Source organism: Schizosaccharomyces cryophilus (genome assembly GCF_000004155.1).
Source record: "Schizosaccharomyces cryophilus OY26 unplaced genomic scaffold supercont4.3, whole genome shotgun sequence".
Classification (NCBI taxonomy): Eukaryota; Fungi; Ascomycota; class Schizosaccharomycetes; order Schizosaccharomycetales; family Schizosaccharomycetaceae; genus Schizosaccharomyces; species Schizosaccharomyces cryophilus.
In genome coordinates, this window is record NW_013185626.1 from 407,483 (window position 1) to 423,413 (window position 15,931).

Here is a 15,931-nt window from a genome sequence, read left to right on the forward strand (position 1 = left end):
TTAAGTCATAATTAAAAGATGCTTTAGGCATCAAAACGATCCGAAAGCACATATCAAACAGTGTAATATGCTCAAAAATCGAGTTTTGACGAGACCTTTGATCAAAGGTACGGCTATAATTCTTTAGCTTACAGACAAGAACAAATGTTAACAGTGATTAGGTTCTCAATTGACAAACGTGCCGAAATGTGCGTCCTTCATACAGCCGATGATACCTATTAGAGCGTATGGACATCTTCCATTTAGGCCCATAAGTAGGTCTGCTGTATCATTTTCGGATTCCAGGCTGAATCGTGCGTATTTTGGTATGAAGTATGGGTTCCCAATGAGATATTCATCAAATGCACCAAAAGAAAGCTCTGAAAAGGATGTCGCAGACCCTAGCACGTTTGAACAACAGAAGCCCACAGCTCCAGTAAAGAAGGCTTCTATGTGGCAGCGGCTGAAGGGGGGTGTTTTGCATTTTTGGGATGGAACTAAGCTTCTTGGAGTGGAATTCAAAATTTCCTCTAAACTTGTATACAAAATGGCAGTAGGTTATGAGTTGACAAGACGGGAGAGTCGCCAATTGACTAGAACACTTAAGGATATTGGTCGTCTTGTTCCCTTTTCAATGTTTGTTCTCGTACCTTTTGCTGAATTGCTTTTGCCTGTCGCTGTGAAGCTGTTCCCAAATTTGCTTCCTAGCACTTTTGAGGATCCCAAAGATAAGCAAGCAAAGAAAGAGAAACTTCGTAAAGTACGCTCGGACGTTTCCGAAGTGCTTCGGGGTACTATCAAATCTGGAAAGTTTACCTTCTCTGATGAAACACGCAAATCAAAAGAATTCCGTAATTTCTTTTTAAAAGTTCGCACTAGTGGACAATCTCCCTCCCGTGAGGAATTAATTAATGTCTGTCAATATTTCAAGGATGACATTACCCTAGATAACTTGTCTCGTGCCCAATTAATTGCCCTTTGCCGATACATGAATTTGAATGCTTTTGGTACCGACCCCTTGCTTCGCTATAACATCCGTTCAAGAATGCGTCAAATTCGCCGGGATGATAGAGCCATCTATATAGAGGGCATTAATTCCTTATCCGTTCCTGAATTGTTCAATGCTTGCAACTCTCGTGGTATTCGTTCTCAAGGTCTTTCTCCCGCTAAGCTTAGGGATGAATTGAGCGTATGGTTAGATATGCGTATTAAGCATGGAATTCCGTCTGTTATTTTGATGCTTTCTAACGCTTTCTCTTATGGTTACCATGAGGGTACTTATGAATCTCGCTGGGATGCTTTACAAGACACGCTTGCATCAATCCCTGACGAACTTTACCATGAGACTGTGGTTGATATGCCTAGTGAAGAAGTCTCTAATAAGCAACGTCTTGAAATTTTGAGAGAGCAAGAAGAACTCATTGAGGAAGAAGCTGAAAACCCTGATATCGCGAACAAGGAAAAAGATAGTGCCAAAGCTGAACCCACTAATTCTGCTCAACCCAAAGACAACAAGAAAGTATAATGTTTTTTGGTAACTTCATAAGCATAAACTTACATTCAACCAATTAGAAAATATCAGGGGCATCAGTTGGAGAGCTCCTGGTCTCCCATCTCTCCTTTTTCTTATATTATTTAAAGTTATGTCTTTCACTGTTCTTTTTGATTACTTACTAGTTGTTAATGCACTTTCATGGTTACCTGCTTTAGCGATTTTTGATTTCTATGTTTTTTAAAAAAAAAAGTTGGATGAATAGGATTTTCGAATGTTCAAAACGTATTGAATTTTGCTATTAATAGCAGATAGGAAGTGTAGGAGTGAGAAAAATGGCTAGAAATTTGGACATTGACGAACATTTAGGGTATAAAGTATTTTTATATTCGTAAGTAAAAGGAAATATATAAACTAAAACGAAAAGAGTAATTTAAGGACTAGTGGTTTGGTGAAGAAGTTCGTTGGCTGCTACCAAAACTTCTTTCGGAAGACCTGTGTTTTGTTAGTTTCATAACCTTCAGTGTCAAAACTTACCGGCTACTTCAGCTACCCTTAGTCCGTGGGATCTCATGTTAACACCCTCTCGAATCTTATAATCGAAAGTGAATGTATCAGTATTCTACCAAGTTAGCTTTCGGGTGAATAATTAAAAGATACAGATAACTTACCTCGTTAACAATTATATCAGTGCAGTAGCACTTAATGTTTTTATATGCTTTAAATTTCTCTGCTAATTCATGAGCATGAGTAGCGAATAGTGTGCGAGCCCTATTAACATCAGACAAATATTTCAAGCACCCATAAGCTATCGCTAAACCATCTCTAGCAGTAGTCCCGCGTCCAACTTCGTCCATAATGATAAAAGATCGGTTTGTTGCATTTTTTAAAATGAAAGCAGTTTCCATCATCTCCACCATAAAGGTGGACTGTTGATGATATAAATTATCGGCGGACCCAATCCTGCTAAATATCTGATCCACAATACCTATTTTTGCATAACTCGCCGGTACGAAGCTACCCATCTGCGCTAAAATAGATATAACTGCATTTTGTCTCAAGAATGTGCTTTTACCGGCCATGTTCGGACCAGTTAAAAGCCAGATATTATCGCCGGAATTTCCAACCAAACAGTCATTCGGTGTAAACTGAAGTAATTTATTCTTAAGACCTTTTTCAACTATAGGATGGCGACCTTGAATTATTGTATTTGATAGAGAATCATCCAATATTGGTCGAGAAAACTCGCATTCTGCAGCTAAATCAGCCAACGACGTAGATATATCAAGCTCATCTAATATATTAGCAGTTTCACGTATTTTTTTATGCTCTTCAAGCACCGTATCAATAATTATTTGAAGTACTCTAGCTTCTTCTTGATGAATAAAAGATTTAACACTCTCAAGCTCCAAACCAAGAGAAGACCATTCAGGAAGTTGAATGCTAGCGGTTGCTTTGGTAGTATGGAATACTGTAGCCTTTGGGAAAACGGACATGAATTCCTTTAGCAAAAGGCTATTGGATGATTTCATGTGAACATAGTATAACTTCGAGGGATTTTTCCGTAAAGTTGCTTTGCTTTCGAATTTTTTATCCAAAGTATTCTGTAGCTTGTCGTATGAAAGTAGTAGGCTTTCTATACGTTTATGCAAATTTTGTAAAGTTTCATTGAAAGTCGGTGTGATAATCCAAATATCAGAAAAATTTTGCTTGAACCCGTTTTCAGGAACGGACGTTCGCTTCTTAGCACCGCTGACGATCGACTCCGATTCAGACAATTCTGTTGACTGAGCAGCAATGTCCTCGGCTTCTTTTTCTTCCTCTGTACGTTTTCTTACCAAAGCACTTTCATTTAAAGCTTCTGAAATGAGAGATGCTAAAGCATCATGCTGATATAAAGCATTTAACAAAGGTTTCAAAGTTTTAGAACTTGTCTTGGTAAGAAGACTTTCTATATTTTTTATAATGGAAAAGTTATTGGAAAGTCCCAATAAATCGTAAGCATTTCCACGACGCATCAAAAGCCGTTGAAGTATTCTGTGGGTATCGTTCGATCGTTTAAGTAAATGCCTTATTTCTGTTCGAAGTTGATCACGATGGATAAACACTTCGACTAAATCAAGCCTTCTATTGATTTCAGAAATGTCAGTAGAAGGAGAGCATAATCGCTGTGTCAACAAACGAGATCCAGATTTAGTTACCGACCTCTTTATTGCATGCAATAGACTACCGGTATAGCGATTTTCCTGTAAGGATGATCTTATTTCAAGTCCTTTCATAGCGGAAGCGTCAATCAGCATGGAGTCACGTAAAGATACGTGAATAGGAGCCCGAAGATTAGTATGTGAATTTAGTAAACGATCGGAAACATACGACAACAAGACAGAACCAGCTCTCTTCTCTATAATAGAGCAATTCTCGATGTATGTAGGCTCAATTTCTTTCTCTAAATAAGCAGACCATTGCTGGAAGCTCCAATCTTGCATGGGAGTGTAAGATACAAAATAAATACTTCGATCAATACTCTCCAAAATAGGGTGAGAGCCAACGCCTTGTAGGCGATTATCCAAAACAATTTCCTTCGGTTGAATACGTGCTAAATCCCCGACCAAACGTTGATGATCACTAGTTTGGGAAAAAAATTCACCGGTTGATAAATCCAACCACGATAATCCGATACGAAGACTAGAAGACTTTTCGTTTAATCCTTCAGAAACGTTATCATTTTGATTAGCATTATTTACAGAATCTTGCGAAATAATAGACATCACATAATTACTCTGGAAATGGTCCATAAAGTTCTCATCAATGAGAGTACCTGGGGTTATTACACGTGTAACAAAGCGAGTGTACATATTTTTTGAAGAGAAATCATCAGCCGGACGAAGAGCTTCTTCACTTAGAGCAACACATCTCTTTAGGTCTTCTACCAGAATTTTCAGATACCTGTCAAGCTTAAAGAAAGGAAATCCAGCCATAGAAACTTCATAATGGGAAGTCTTCTTTTTTGAAACTCGTAAATTCAATAGAGGACCTAATTCCTCTGCTTGGTCAAAGTACAACTCATAAAAGTTACCAACTCTCGTTAGCAGAATGCAATCGGCGAATTTTTTTTGTTGAAGGTTAACTTCCTTTAATAAAGGAGGCAGAAGAGTTTTTTCTTTGGGTTGAATCAATTCCAATGGAGGCCCCAAAGCACCTTGAAGCAAATGCACATCTTTCACTTTTGGTGACTTATTTGCAACATGACAACAAGTAAATCGCCGACAATTTTGAAGAAAATTCAGAGAGCAATACCGAATCCATTTACTTCTCCATATTAGCATGCTTTCAGGGGATTCCAGTACTAACCTGGGTTATAGTAGTTCAGTAAGAGTCTTTTGTTTCATAAGGGAGATAAAAGTAATAAATAACTAAGACAATAGTATTTAATGAAAATTAAATAAATCAATAAAAAGTTTCATAAATAAATGGATGAATGAAAAAGAAAATATGCAAATTTGTATTTGTAGTCGAAATGTTTTTCATATGTAAAATGGTATAACTAAGACCTTGGAAGATGAGGAAAGTGAACTCTGTTTATGAGCGTTTTACAAAACACTTCAAACATACGTAAAGCTAGATGAGAGTGCCTATGGAATTCCTTGATGACCTCTTTTTTTTCTTTTTTTACCATAGGATAAAGTACATACGGATATCATCAAAATAACTTCATTAACATACATGATATGTACAAAACTTTTAGGAGAATAGAAGGAGTATTTGAAACAAAAGCAAGGGTTTTAAAGCAAAACTACTCATTTTGGTCATCGTTGTCAACTAACTGGGTCCGTTTCAATTCTAATTCCGTTATCATACGATTGACATCGGCCAGGAAACGATTGCGTAAAATGGGATTCGTAGCTTCATCTGCGTCTTTTCTACGTTTCTGGATGGAAGATTCCAATTCGGAAATAAATTCGCGCACCAGTCTTGTCTGTCGTTTGCTTTCGCGAGTTTCATCATCGGCTACTAATTAGTTAGTTAAGGCAAGCTCTAGGAAAAAAAATAAACATACCTTCATTATCTTCTTCCTCTTCATCCTCTTCATCCTCCTCATCGCTGACTGATTCTTCACCAGCAACTTGGGGTTCTGCAGTAGACTCTCTCGTGTCTTGACTAAGTTCAAGCATTCCTTGTTCGATTTGGCCAGCCAAATCATCTTCGTCCATTCCATCAAACATGTCACCAGGTATCCGTTGATCTTGGTCACCCACACCAACACCGGTTGTCTGCATACTGTCAAATGAAATATCTTCTGACAACGCAACACTGGAGTCCCTGGCTAACATAGAATGGTCCACAAGTTCGCTTGTGGTGCTAATCGCTCTTTCATCCATGGCAAGCAGTCGATCTACTTCGTTTTCGACAGCTTCTATGGTGCGGTTGGAAACACGTTTACGAAATCTTTTTTGACGAACCCAATGCATAGGAGGCGTAAGACCATGAGGATAAACATAATCAGATTGTTTTAAGGTGGTTTTCAGTACATCGTTTTCATGCTCTATGCGACCAGTAACTAATAGCATTTGACAGATATCAGCAGCTTTAAAAATAACTTTTTTATCAAATGATTTGTTCGATTCAATAACGCACGGTAGATCAACTAATTTAGCTCCATACAAATGTCCATTGACATGAACAACAGCACGTCGTTGGTCTGAACGAATTAGCATACTTTTTATTCAGCTAGTATTACAACTCACGAACCTTTAAATTTAACCCACACATCAGCTCCCCTGCCTATCTCGCGGTTTTCGATTGCCTTACGAACGTACTCGCAGTCTTCACCTGGCATCATCCGAAGAATGATTTGTTCTTCAATGTACGGATCTTCTTCTCGATCAGATGCTTCTGAATCATATCCTAGGCCTGGTTCCCGCACACGTTTAAGACGAATTTTCGTCAACCGCGGACCTTTGGGCTCTCGCGCTTTTATTTTGATTTTAGGAATTGCCGACGGTACTCCACTTGCTGGAATCTGTGGTTTCGGTTCTTCTGGCGGCGGTGGAGGAGGACCCGTTCGAATCTTTAATTTTACCATTTCTATACCCCAATTCCAATATCTCGTGAAATGCAGTTGGTAGCATTTGTTTGCCTACAGAAAAGTTTCGCAAGCTCGCAAGCTTTCGTTATCCTAATCGGTTTTGTCACCTACAGACGATACCTTACGTATTTTATAATTATAATTAAGCTTTAGTAATAAAGTTAAAGAGTTCCATTACTTGACTCTATTATCTAGCGTTACAAGAATCAAGAGCATTTGATATAATAAGAAAATAAAATATTTATTAGTTCTTGTATGTGTATCTAAGTGGGGAAAAACCGCCGATAAAAGGACTATTTCTACTCCAATATCTGCACGAGTATTTACAGAAAAGCGGATACATTCAAGTGGTTTAGACTCCATTCGTATGGGAGAGTCTAGGAAAAATCCAAGGAAAAACAAAATAAATAACAAGTTTTATAGCATCCTTAGAGAAGGTAAGTGATATAAAAAACGATCAGATTCATTAGGTTTAGTATTAAAAAGCAGTCGTGGCTATTAATTAAACTCGAAACGGAATATGAAATTGAGCATTCATTGTAAAGCAAAAAGTAAAACTTCCCGAAACATTGCAAATTATTAGCGTAACAAGTTAGTATTAGCAGAACATTACGGGGAGTGGGAGGGTTCAAAAGGTTAGGGGTTCATTTTTCAATTTTTTATAAAATAAATAAATGAAAGAAAAAAAAAATAATTGAAAAAAGAAAGAATGGAAAGCTAGTCATTTATATTTTCATTATTAGAGGAGGGTTGACAATTAATAAAAAAACATCATTAGCTGAAAGGTAAAGGTAAGCAAATAACCATTTTCCTTAGGAAAAACCATAAAATACTTGAGACTCACTCCATGATGTAGATGCCTCAAGGATGAATATCAGTTACATGAGGATGGTGACGAGTAGCCGGCAATTCAAACTTCTCAGTCCACTTATTATCTTCGCGCCATTTTTTGGAATAAGAGTCAACAGCTTTTATAGCATCTGCGACGTCTTGGGGTGTAAACTTTTTCGACATGTTGTGAATGCTCTCTTCAGGACGTAAGGTAGCACGACCAATCATTAAAAGCTCTTCGTCTGTAACAAATGGAATGCCAAGTTCCTCCAAAGTTACTGGGAGATGGCATTGGGACATGAAAGCAACGAGCTTGTTAAATTCTTCAAGAGGCCAGTTTTCCAAAATTAACTGAGTCAACGTTCCATAGGCTACCTTTTCGCCGTGCATTAAGCGATGAATGTTTCCGTGAGCAGTGGTAAGACCATTATGGATAGCATGAGCTGCGGCCAAATTTCCGTTCTCAAAACCTAAGCCAGAAAGCAAGGTATTAGCCTCAACTGTATGTTCGAAAGCTTCTGTACAAACACCACGTAAATTAGAAAGAATACCAGCAACCGCATATTTTTCAATAGTCTCCTTGCAAGCGCGAGCAATAGCAGCTCCAGCAATGGTAGGGACACCACCAGCAAAGGATAGGGAGTTAGAACGCATGATGCTCTCAGTTTCCACATAAGTTGAAAGGGCATCACCGATACCACTAATGAGAAAACGTACTGGCGCTTTTACAATTACATCAGTATCGACCATAATAAGGTTTGGGTTAGTGGGGTAGAAGCTATACTTTTGAAACTCGCCTTCAGATGTGTAAATGACGGAAAGAGAAGCAGTAGCAGCATCTGAAGAGGCCGTCGTCGGAGCGATAATGCAAGGGATTTTGATTTCGTTAGCCAAGTACTTGGCAGTGTCAATTGTCTTACCGCCGCCAACCCCGATGACGATTTGAGCGTCGGAAGGACATTCAGCTTGTAAACGATGAATTTCTTTAAGACTGGACTCACCACCAAAGATAAGCTTTTTGACTTTCATGCCGTTAGATTCCAAAGAGTTGACGATGGTGGGAGCACATATATTCCAAATATTGGGATCAGCAAGGACAACCGCCGAATCAGTAGCCCAGTTTTTCACAAAAGTAAAGGAACGGCCAAAGATATTGCGTCCCTGGGCATATTTCTGGGGTGAAGTAAAAAGGCGATCTGTTGTTCTTTCCTTTTCCCAACCCATTTCCTTGGGTCGTTCCGATTCAAGTGGAGAATAGAATCGCTTGCCCAAACCAGTGCTGACTCTGCTTTGCTTATAAGCCAAAAGGGAGAGCTGACGAGGAAGATGTGCAGGAATCCCCTTGGTTATAGAATGACGGTGCATCGAAAGCATGCTAAACAAGAAAAAAGCAAACCAGGAGAGAAGCAAATTCAAACAATTCAATAAAGAAAAGTAAATGAAACGGATAATATTTGGGAGTATTTGAATAAACTAAAAACCCAGGGGAGACGTTAGTGATGAAAGGACGAAACACAAATATAAGACACTAAAGTCGTTTGTTTACCATACAAGCCCAAGCAGAGACACAAACAAAACAACGGAAAAATTAGTTGATGAATCAAAAATATAATAGGGAAAAAAGCAAAAGTATTATTTAAAAACTTTTGCTTTATATACTGAATACTGGACTGGATTTGAAGAGCAAGTAGACTTAGGAATCCAAGGAAAACAAGAAAACCCAACAATTCTGCACAGGTAAACAAACCAATGGGTAAATGTTCCAAAAAATGGGATAAGTACTCTTTGTTTAGATATAAACAAAATGGTATTCAAGATTGGGAATGCTAGGATAGAGAAAAAATGGTCCTCAAGCGCAACAAATATAGTGGAAGACTGTGTGATGACACAAGAATCCCTCTTTTGAAAAGGACTAAAGTTCAACAAATTAAACCAGATAGGCCCGAAATAAAATCTTAAACATTCGTGAATCGTAGACTCTTATAACGTCATGTTCAAAAGTCAATAAAAAGAGGCGGCGAGACCAGAAAATAAGCTCTAAGTTTCCTTGCGGAGCTAAACAGTGAAAAGGCTGACATAATTTGCGGGACCCGCACACTTTAATTCTCTGAAACTCGAAAGGATCCCATTCGTTCATAGCAGCGATTGTTTACAAAAAGTGGAGACAATGCTATGGACTTCATAATTATGCGCTCATCTTCATGGAAAGCAAATATAGAATTGAAAAAATCTCGGATGTATCCGAAAAAAAAAAATTAAAGTTTAAACTCAACACTCCCCCATTGGGGAAGGAAATGGGCCAGATATTTGAGTCGCGTGTCTCACACCCGCACTTATTGTTCGAGTAATCCTAGCGCACTTTTTAAGTGGAAAATCGCCGTTGCCGTGTCGTCGTAGTCCAACGCACTGTAAGCATATCGCGCATGACCTCGTGCCGCCTCGACGCGGTCAAGATGATCAAACCCGCTAAAACCGAAACGAGCCGCGGGAGTTCCAGAGGCAGTCCCCGGAAGAGTGGAGGAAGCCATTGAGGATCGAGGAGTCATTTGACTTATGGGGAAAACAGGTGAGCCTGAGACAGCTGTTGTCGCTTCATCGAAAACCTCCGAATGATCTGTATCTGCGGATTCCTTTTGTATATCCGACATTTTCTTTTGGAGTTCGGTATCGACAGGAGGTGATACTTTTGTGCGTTGTTCTTCATGACCATGAAAGCTGCGTCTTGTTGTTGGTTCACTAGGGATTACGTCCTCATCGAATCTTGTCGGTGTTAATTTTGACAACGAATTTTGCAGGCGAGGAAGGTCAAAAGATTCAATAGCGTCCTTCGAGTTGGCAGAGTCGTTCTGTAAAGCTTCTTGTTCCAAAGGAGCAATAGAAGGAGGACGACCCGTCATTGTTGAGGATAAACCTGAAGTCTCATCCAGATGGGAGCTAGAGGGTTTCACCCCTGTTTCTTTTCCTGGTGATACATCCGTTTCATGTTTAGCAAGTCGTCCAGAAGTCTGTCGTGCTGGCGTGGGCTTGGGGAGAAAGGTCGAGGAGGATTCCATTTGTTTTCCTTCATCTCTCTTTAGAATTTCTTCATCCTTCTCCAAATTTGTGGGCTCTTTTTGCGTAGAAGACTTTGTCTTCGAAATCCCTACTGCGCGTAGCTTACAAAACTTGATGTATTTTTGTGCCTATAACGTTAGTATTAGTCTAGCGTATGTTTTTCTTATGCTAAAGCACAAAAGATAATTACCTGTTCGTCCAAAGGTCCCCAAACCTTTAAGATTTCAAAAAAGTCTTTAGCTGCTAAATATGCCAGGACATCCGGCATACTGAGCTTACTCTTTTCTTCCGCTTGTAGCAACACCTCCATGGCAAATGAGTTTACATAAGCCTTTGCGCTTTCTTCATCGTTAACGTTTTCGTTTTCACCCAACTCTTTCCGTAACTAAATATACTGATCAGTTTCCCGCACTTATCAAACCACCCGTCTGACCCTCTTTCGTCTACATACCTCTTCTAAACGTTCAACTAAACGCAATAAAAAGTCCCGACAAGCATTTGTTAATCCAGTAGAGCTCGATAAGCCCACCTGAGTTCCCCAATACAAGCCTGAAAAATTAGCTCTGTGCTCCCTTGTTAAACATAGCTGTAAAATGATGTTCACTCATTTGTTATATGCATCCAGTCGAGAATGACTTTTTTTATGCGTCATTTCTCTTCTGCACAAACAGACTTACACCAGTAAGCAATGACAGGATTATACCTGTTTAGCTCATTGAATCTTTGAATAAAGCTTTGAATCGAAGATAATTCTTTAGGTATTGTTGCTAACTCAATTATACTCATTCTTTTAGTCAATACGTGAACAATGGCAAACTATGCGTTTTTGCGTACTTTTTAAATGGACAATTCGTGAATAATAATATCAACTGTTTTAAAAATTTGAATAAATACTCTTTTACACCTGTAAATCACCGTGACGATCTATTTTTGTTGAATTGCAATTGAATGTAGCGTGTTCTGTAATAGTAGTAATCTACCATCTATAACCACTACACCATACCCCTTCAGTTACAGAAGACTGAGCCTTTCTTGAGGTTGAACGGTTTATATACTTCATTTTATTTATTTACATCACTTTGTAGAAGTTACTTCATACAGAACGTTGGACTTGGCATTCTTCTCTGCTTCCTGAATTTTTACGTGTTTTTGTTTCAATTCTCCTTGATATCGTCAATCACTTTTAATACTTTCTCTTTTCATGCATTTTCTCTAGATTTTTGAAGTAGTTAGTTGTTGCTTTGTTTTACCGAAAATTCATTTGAACTTTCCAATCTGAAATGCATATCAAAACTCCTATTTGGCTTCTCTTGTTTGCTTTTTTCTTCGCTAATTCTTTTGCGGCATCTTCTTTATTCGGCCCAAACACTGTAGAATTGGGTACGAGAACACTTTCAAAATTTGTCAACCAACATGGACCAACGTTTGTTGTTTTTTATGCTCCTTGGTGTGGATACTGTAAAAAACTAGGCCCTGTTTTTTCAAAACTTTCCAATAAACTACACAATCTTATACCTTTTGCCGCCGTAAACTGTGATACTGAAAGCAATAAGCCCGTCTGCGCACGATATGAAGTGAAAGGATTTCCGAGCATCAAATTCCTTTTCCCTTCCCCATTCCAACCATCTGCAATCTTCAGTGCAAATTACGAAGGGGATCGCAGTTATGGGTCAATGTACAAATTCGTTTCTCAAAACTACCCGGTCACGATTACCCCAATCAAAAGTGATGTTCAAATGAGAAAATATTTAAATTCAAGAAAAAACGTTACAAAGGCGATGTTGGTTACTGAGAAGTCAAAACCCACAATTATGTACAAAACCCTGGCAAATCATTTCTCCAAGCTATCGTTCAGTATCTGTTCACCAGAAAAAATCTCATTAGATCTTCTCGGTATAGATGCAAAGGAAATCAATAAGTTTCCTATGCTTTTGTTGCAGCATCCTGGTCAAAAATATCCAACAATATATCGCGGTTCAATGGAGCGTGAAGCTATGGTACGTTTTCTCGAACAGCAGTTACAGGAATTTAGTTTCAGTGAATATCTTGATTCCTTCTGTACTCGCCAAAACTGTCTTTTATATTTTTACGAGAATGAACATGAAAAAGAAACGTTTCCAGCTGAGGAAATTGCCAAAAAATATCCCAAGATACGTTTGCTGTCTCTTCCTGCATCCTCAGAATCTTCCGAATTGATTCGCAACCATCTAGATCTGGGGTATAGTGATGCTCTTTTAATTAATCTTTTAAAATCGCATTTCCTTGCAAAACCTTTTGGTACTCACGTGTTACGCTGGCTTGATGATATAAAAGTCGGACAAGCGGGCAGTTTAACCTCCTTACCGAAAAACTTCATTCAAAACGTCTCCTAGAAGTTAGAAAAAAAAAAGAGTTAAATGTTTACGCATTCAAGAGGATGATGGTATCCCTACATAGAATGAACTTAAAGATATATTTTATTATCATTACGACATATAAAATAAGAAATAAATAGTAAAAGATTAAAAAAGGATTAGTAATTACTCCAATAGTTTATAAAACCGTGAATGGAAACCTTTCAAAGCATACAGACCGCACCAATTTTAAGTACTCTTAGGGGATATTAATATCTCCTCTTTACTTGTCTGTAAACGTAGATTTTCTGGGAGATCACAGCGTAGTCGCAGAACTTCGTGTATATTCATATCGCTGAAGCCAGCCTTTCGCTTGTCATGCATTACCGCTGGTAAAGCATCAGTTCTGTGTTGTTAGAAACATTTGGGAAAGCATAACTTACTTGACCATTAATAAACTTAGCAATTGCTGCAACGTTCTAAATTTATTGTTGACTACATCAATACCCCAGCTTCGTAATGCTGAATAAAAAAAGTTCAAATCACTAAAATACGTTAGTATTATGGAAAGCATGTAGAATCTTGGAAAAACTTCAACATACTCTTGTAGAATCAGGGCACCAGTTGGAGTGACTTTTGAGCGAAATGCGTATCCAATTAATACAGCGGCAATATTAATTGCAGCTTTCTTTTTCAGAGCAAACAACGAGGGATCATTAGGACCAAGTTCTTGGATAGACAACAACAACTGATCAAGGTATGTTTGAACCAACTTCGTCATAGACTGTCGTTGTTTTGGTGATGTATCAATTTGCTCCTCTGACATAGTGTATGATATGTGTTTGTATGGAGATATAAGAAAATCTAAATGGGCACTCAAAACCTTTACAGAAGCATAGAACAAATTGTTGACGCGATATTCAAGATTTGTAATAGCTAAGCTCAAAGTATTAATCGTTTCTTTCCTCGAAGACGCAGTAAAACCAATGGAGGGTATAATAATAGAAGTAATATATGCTGAATAAAAGCCCATTATCTTTTTGCATTCGCGGATATCGATTAAAAAGCTCAAATTAAAGTCAGAACGTTTGTCATATTGCTGGATATAGTTGTTGATGGACGATAAAGCTTCATTTATGTATCGGTTTCTGACTAACTCGTCCAGCAGCTTCACCAGGGAAAAAAGTATCGTAGTTAGATCTTGCTGGGACATCAAAAGGGATGCTCGATTTAAGGCCTCAGCATGCCAACCAATAAAAGAATATATATTTTTTGAATCCAGATGACCTTCGTCTTCAGGTATTGACAGTGTACTTTCGGTCACGGCGGCACCTGAGTTGATTAAATTCTCATTCACACCTGCAATTCTTAGTAGATAACCTTCTGTTTTTGTATTAAAACGAGTCTGTGATTCCGTTGACGAAATTTTTGATGGTTGAATAGGGTTCATAAGTGATCTTAAAAGACCGGGCTTGGCTCGTTGTTTGAAAGGATTCGCAGCTAGAAACTTATAGACATTCAGCCAAAACATTGAAGTTAAAGATTGCCTCTCTCGGTTGAGATACTCATTTGGCTCGACATACGGAACTAGTAAATCCTCCAAATATTGATTTAAAGCAAGGAACAGGGGGGAGTTATCAGAAACATTAAACCCGCGATGAGTCAAAATTTTTTTCAACTCAACTAAAAGCTCTCTTAAAGAAGAAACTATTGTTTGTAAGGATCTTAAATATACCAGGTTTGTCTTAGAACGGGCAACTTCCATAATCTCTTCTATACGATTTTGGATAGACTGTCCAAAAATTCTCTGAAAAAGTGTTTGTAAAACAAGCTCTGGTTTTGGAAAAACACGTTTTATGACAGCACAGTCTCTGTCAACGACAGAGCATAGTTCGTTAAAAAGGGAAGAAAGGCTATTTATGGAAGTTGGCACAGGTTGGAAAGGATTTTGGAGGGCGTTCCAAATACTATCTTCTTCCAATCCTTTTCTCGATTCAAGCTTGTCGGCAGCTATAAAAAATTCGTGTTGATTAACAAACTCCCGAATTACAGACGCCCCGCCGTTAAATTCCTGCAAAATAGTTCCAAAAGAAGCCATTCCTTTCCAGTTAGGCTTTCTATACTCATTATTAAAAAACTTTAGAAAACTGGTTTCTAAAAACTCGGAAAACTTTTCTATGCGATTTAACGTTTCAGAAGCTCCGGGCAATTCAATTTCATTTGCGAAACTTGATAGTTGTCGAGTTCTTTGAGCGCATAAAAGCATTTTATCATGACTGTTTGTTCGAAATAGATCCATGAGAGATTGAGAGCTTCCAGAACGAAATTCCAAATAATACTGAATCAAGTCGGCAGAAGCCAGAATCCTCTTTCGATGATTTTCAGCGAGTTCTAATTCTTTTCCAACATCTACAAGACCGCCTCTCATATCTTCTACATTGTCGTTTAAATGCCTTGATAGGTCCAACACCTGGGAAAACTTGCCTCGTAGGTGATTGGATTTCTTTTGGTAGTCATACTGAATGTGTTTGGATGCAGAGTCATATTTTTTTATCTTCTCTTCCAAATTTGATCGTAATTTCGTCAATTCAGAGTTTCCTTTTTCAAATAAGGAAATTGAGTTTTCTAAGGAGAGCACTGTTCAAGATTGTTAATACCTTCAGCAGCAATAGCATAGATCAATGAGCCATTAATGAATACTCTAAACTGATTATAACAGATGATTCATTCGTTTAGGCACGTAAAGATGGAGTTGACGCGGCCTTTGGCTAGTGATCAACCGGGTTAAAGATGATATATATAAAACATACGTTGGTTAGGAGCGCTTTCTGAAGGATTGTAAAGCGGCTTAGAGAATTGCTCAATAAATTCAATATCAGACAGTTCCGCCTACAACATGATTTGTTAGTCATATTTGTTGAAATGATGCTTCATACATTGTCGCCAAGAGATTCTAGCAATTTATCATCAAAATCATTAATTTCATCTTTTACAGACATGTCTACTCAAAAGACAATATAGTTGGACTAGAGAGAACTACTAGGAAAGAGCTTTGTGCGAGCAAGTGGTGAGAAGTGTAAGCGAAGAATAAGCTGTAGGTCGAAAAGCACCATAACTATGTTGGTATCTATAGTTTAAATTTTTTATTCTTTTTCA

The 15,931-nt window shown here is 38.2% G+C and overlaps 7 protein-coding genes across 7 annotated transcripts; 2 read left to right on the plus strand and 5 right to left on the minus strand.

Annotated features, from left to right (window-relative positions):
* Positions 1-47: 47 nt before the first annotated feature.
* SPOG_00186 (inner membrane protein) lies at positions 48-2,868 on the plus strand. The gene is made up of 2 exons (XM_013167693.1): positions 48-107; positions 162-2,868. The coding sequence occupies exons 1-2, from the start codon at positions 68-70 to the stop codon at positions 1,502-1,504; spliced, it is 1,383 nt and encodes a 460-aa protein (XP_013023147.1). The 5' UTR covers positions 48-67; the 3' UTR covers positions 1,505-2,868.
* On the minus strand, positions 1,786-5,025 carry SPOG_00187 (MutS protein 1). The gene is made up of 3 exons (XM_013167694.1): positions 2,143-5,025; positions 2,009-2,093; positions 1,786-1,966 (listed from the first exon to the last, which is right to left on the minus strand). Exons 1-3 carry the CDS (start codon positions 4,795-4,797, stop codon positions 1,905-1,907), a joined length of 2,802 nt encoding a protein of 933 aa, XP_013023148.1. The 5' UTR covers positions 4,798-5,025; the 3' UTR covers positions 1,786-1,904.
* On the minus strand, positions 4,964-6,601 carry SPOG_00188 (transcription factor TFIID complex subunit Taf7). The gene is made up of 3 exons (XM_013167695.1): positions 6,221-6,601; positions 5,529-6,170; positions 4,964-5,479 (listed from the first exon to the last, which is right to left on the minus strand). The coding sequence occupies exons 1-3, from the start codon at positions 6,552-6,554 to the stop codon at positions 5,265-5,267; spliced, it is 1,191 nt and encodes a 396-aa protein (XP_013023149.1). The 5' UTR covers positions 6,555-6,601; the 3' UTR covers positions 4,964-5,264.
* A 169-nt stretch (positions 6,602-6,770) lies between these two features.
* SPOG_00189 (glycerol dehydrogenase Gld1) lies at positions 6,771-9,321 on the minus strand. Its single transcript, XM_013167696.1, has 2 exons — positions 8,935-9,321; positions 6,771-8,861 (listed from the first exon to the last, which is right to left on the minus strand). Exons 1-2 carry the CDS (start codon positions 8,935-8,937, stop codon positions 7,419-7,421), a joined length of 1,446 nt encoding a protein of 481 aa, XP_013023150.1. The 5' UTR covers positions 8,938-9,321; the 3' UTR covers positions 6,771-7,418.
* On the minus strand, positions 9,248-11,397 carry SPOG_00190 (endosomal sorting protein). Its single transcript, XM_013167697.1, has 5 exons — positions 11,277-11,397; positions 11,120-11,229; positions 10,894-10,991; positions 10,633-10,827; positions 9,248-10,570 (listed from the first exon to the last, which is right to left on the minus strand). Exons 2-5 carry the CDS (start codon positions 11,226-11,228, stop codon positions 9,722-9,724), a joined length of 1,251 nt encoding a protein of 416 aa, XP_013023151.1. The 5' UTR covers position 11,229; positions 11,277-11,397; the 3' UTR covers positions 9,248-9,721.
* Positions 11,398-11,418: 21 nt separating this feature from the next.
* SPOG_00191 (thioredoxin family protein) lies at positions 11,419-13,005 on the plus strand. The gene has a single exon (XM_013167698.1). The coding sequence runs from the start codon at positions 11,723-11,725 to the stop codon at positions 12,812-12,814; it is 1,092 nt and encodes a 363-aa protein (XP_013023152.1). The 5' UTR covers positions 11,419-11,722; the 3' UTR covers positions 12,815-13,005.
* Positions 12,881-15,911, minus strand: SPOG_00192 (exocyst complex subunit Sec10). The gene is made up of 5 exons (XM_013167699.1): positions 15,712-15,911; positions 15,586-15,664; positions 13,378-15,412; positions 13,219-13,320; positions 12,881-13,181 (listed from the first exon to the last, which is right to left on the minus strand). Exons 1-5 carry the CDS (start codon positions 15,772-15,774, stop codon positions 13,025-13,027), a joined length of 2,436 nt encoding a protein of 811 aa, XP_013023153.1. The 5' UTR covers positions 15,775-15,911; the 3' UTR covers positions 12,881-13,024.
* Between the last annotated feature and the right edge of the window lie 20 nt (positions 15,912-15,931).

Coding starts and splice junctions, on each gene's coding strand:
- SPOG_00186 (XM_013167693.1), top strand. CDS start 68: ATGCTCAAAAATCGAGTTTTGACGAGACCTTTGATCAAAG. Junction 108..161: donor GACGAGACCTTTGATCAAAG/GTACGGCTATAA, acceptor AACAGTGATTAG/GTTCTCAATTGACAAACGTG.
- SPOG_00187 (XM_013167694.1), bottom strand. CDS start 4,797: ATGCTAATATGGAGAAGTAAATGGATTCGGTATTGCTCTCTGAATTTT. Junction 2,094..2,142: donor CTGATATAATTGTTAACGAG/GTAAGTTATCTG, acceptor CTAACTTGGTAG/AATACTGATACATTCACTTT. Junction 1,967..2,008: donor AAGGGTAGCTGAAGTAGCCG/GTAAGTTTTGAC, acceptor AACAAAACACAG/GTCTTCCGAAAGAAGTTTTG.
- SPOG_00188 (XM_013167695.1), bottom strand. CDS start 6,554: ATGGTAAAATTAAAGATTCGAACGGGTCCTCCTCCACCGCCGCCAGAA. Junction 6,171..6,220: donor TGTGTGGGTTAAATTTAAAG/GTTCGTGAGTTG, acceptor TAATTCGTTCAG/ACCAACGACGTGCTGTTGTT. Junction 5,480..5,528: donor AGAGGAAGAAGATAATGAAG/GTATGTTTATTT, acceptor ACTAATTAGTAG/CCGATGATGAAACTCGCGAA.
- SPOG_00190 (XM_013167697.1), bottom strand. CDS start 11,228: ATGAGTATAATTGAGTTAGCAACAATACCTAAAGAATTATCTTCGATT. Junction 10,992..11,119: donor TCCTGTCATTGCTTACTGGT/GTAAGTCTGTTT, acceptor CTAATTTTTCAG/GCTTGTATTGGGGAACTCAG. Junction 10,571..10,632: donor GGGGACCTTTGGACGAACAG/GTAATTATCTTT, acceptor CTAACGTTATAG/GCACAAAAATACATCAAGTT.
- SPOG_00191 (XM_013167698.1), top strand. CDS start 11,723: ATGCATATCAAAACTCCTATTTGGCTTCTCTTGTTTGCTTTTTTCTTC.
- SPOG_00192 (XM_013167699.1), bottom strand. CDS start 15,774: ATGTCTGTAAAAGATGAAATTAATGATTTTGATGATAAATTGCTAGAA. Junction 15,665..15,711: donor TAGAATCTCTTGGCGACAAT/GTATGAAGCATC, acceptor ATCATGTTGTAG/GCGGAACTGTCTGATATTGA. Junction 13,182..13,218: donor CTAAGTTTATTAATGGTCAA/GTAAGTTATGCT, acceptor CTAACAACACAG/AACTGATGCTTTACCAGCGG.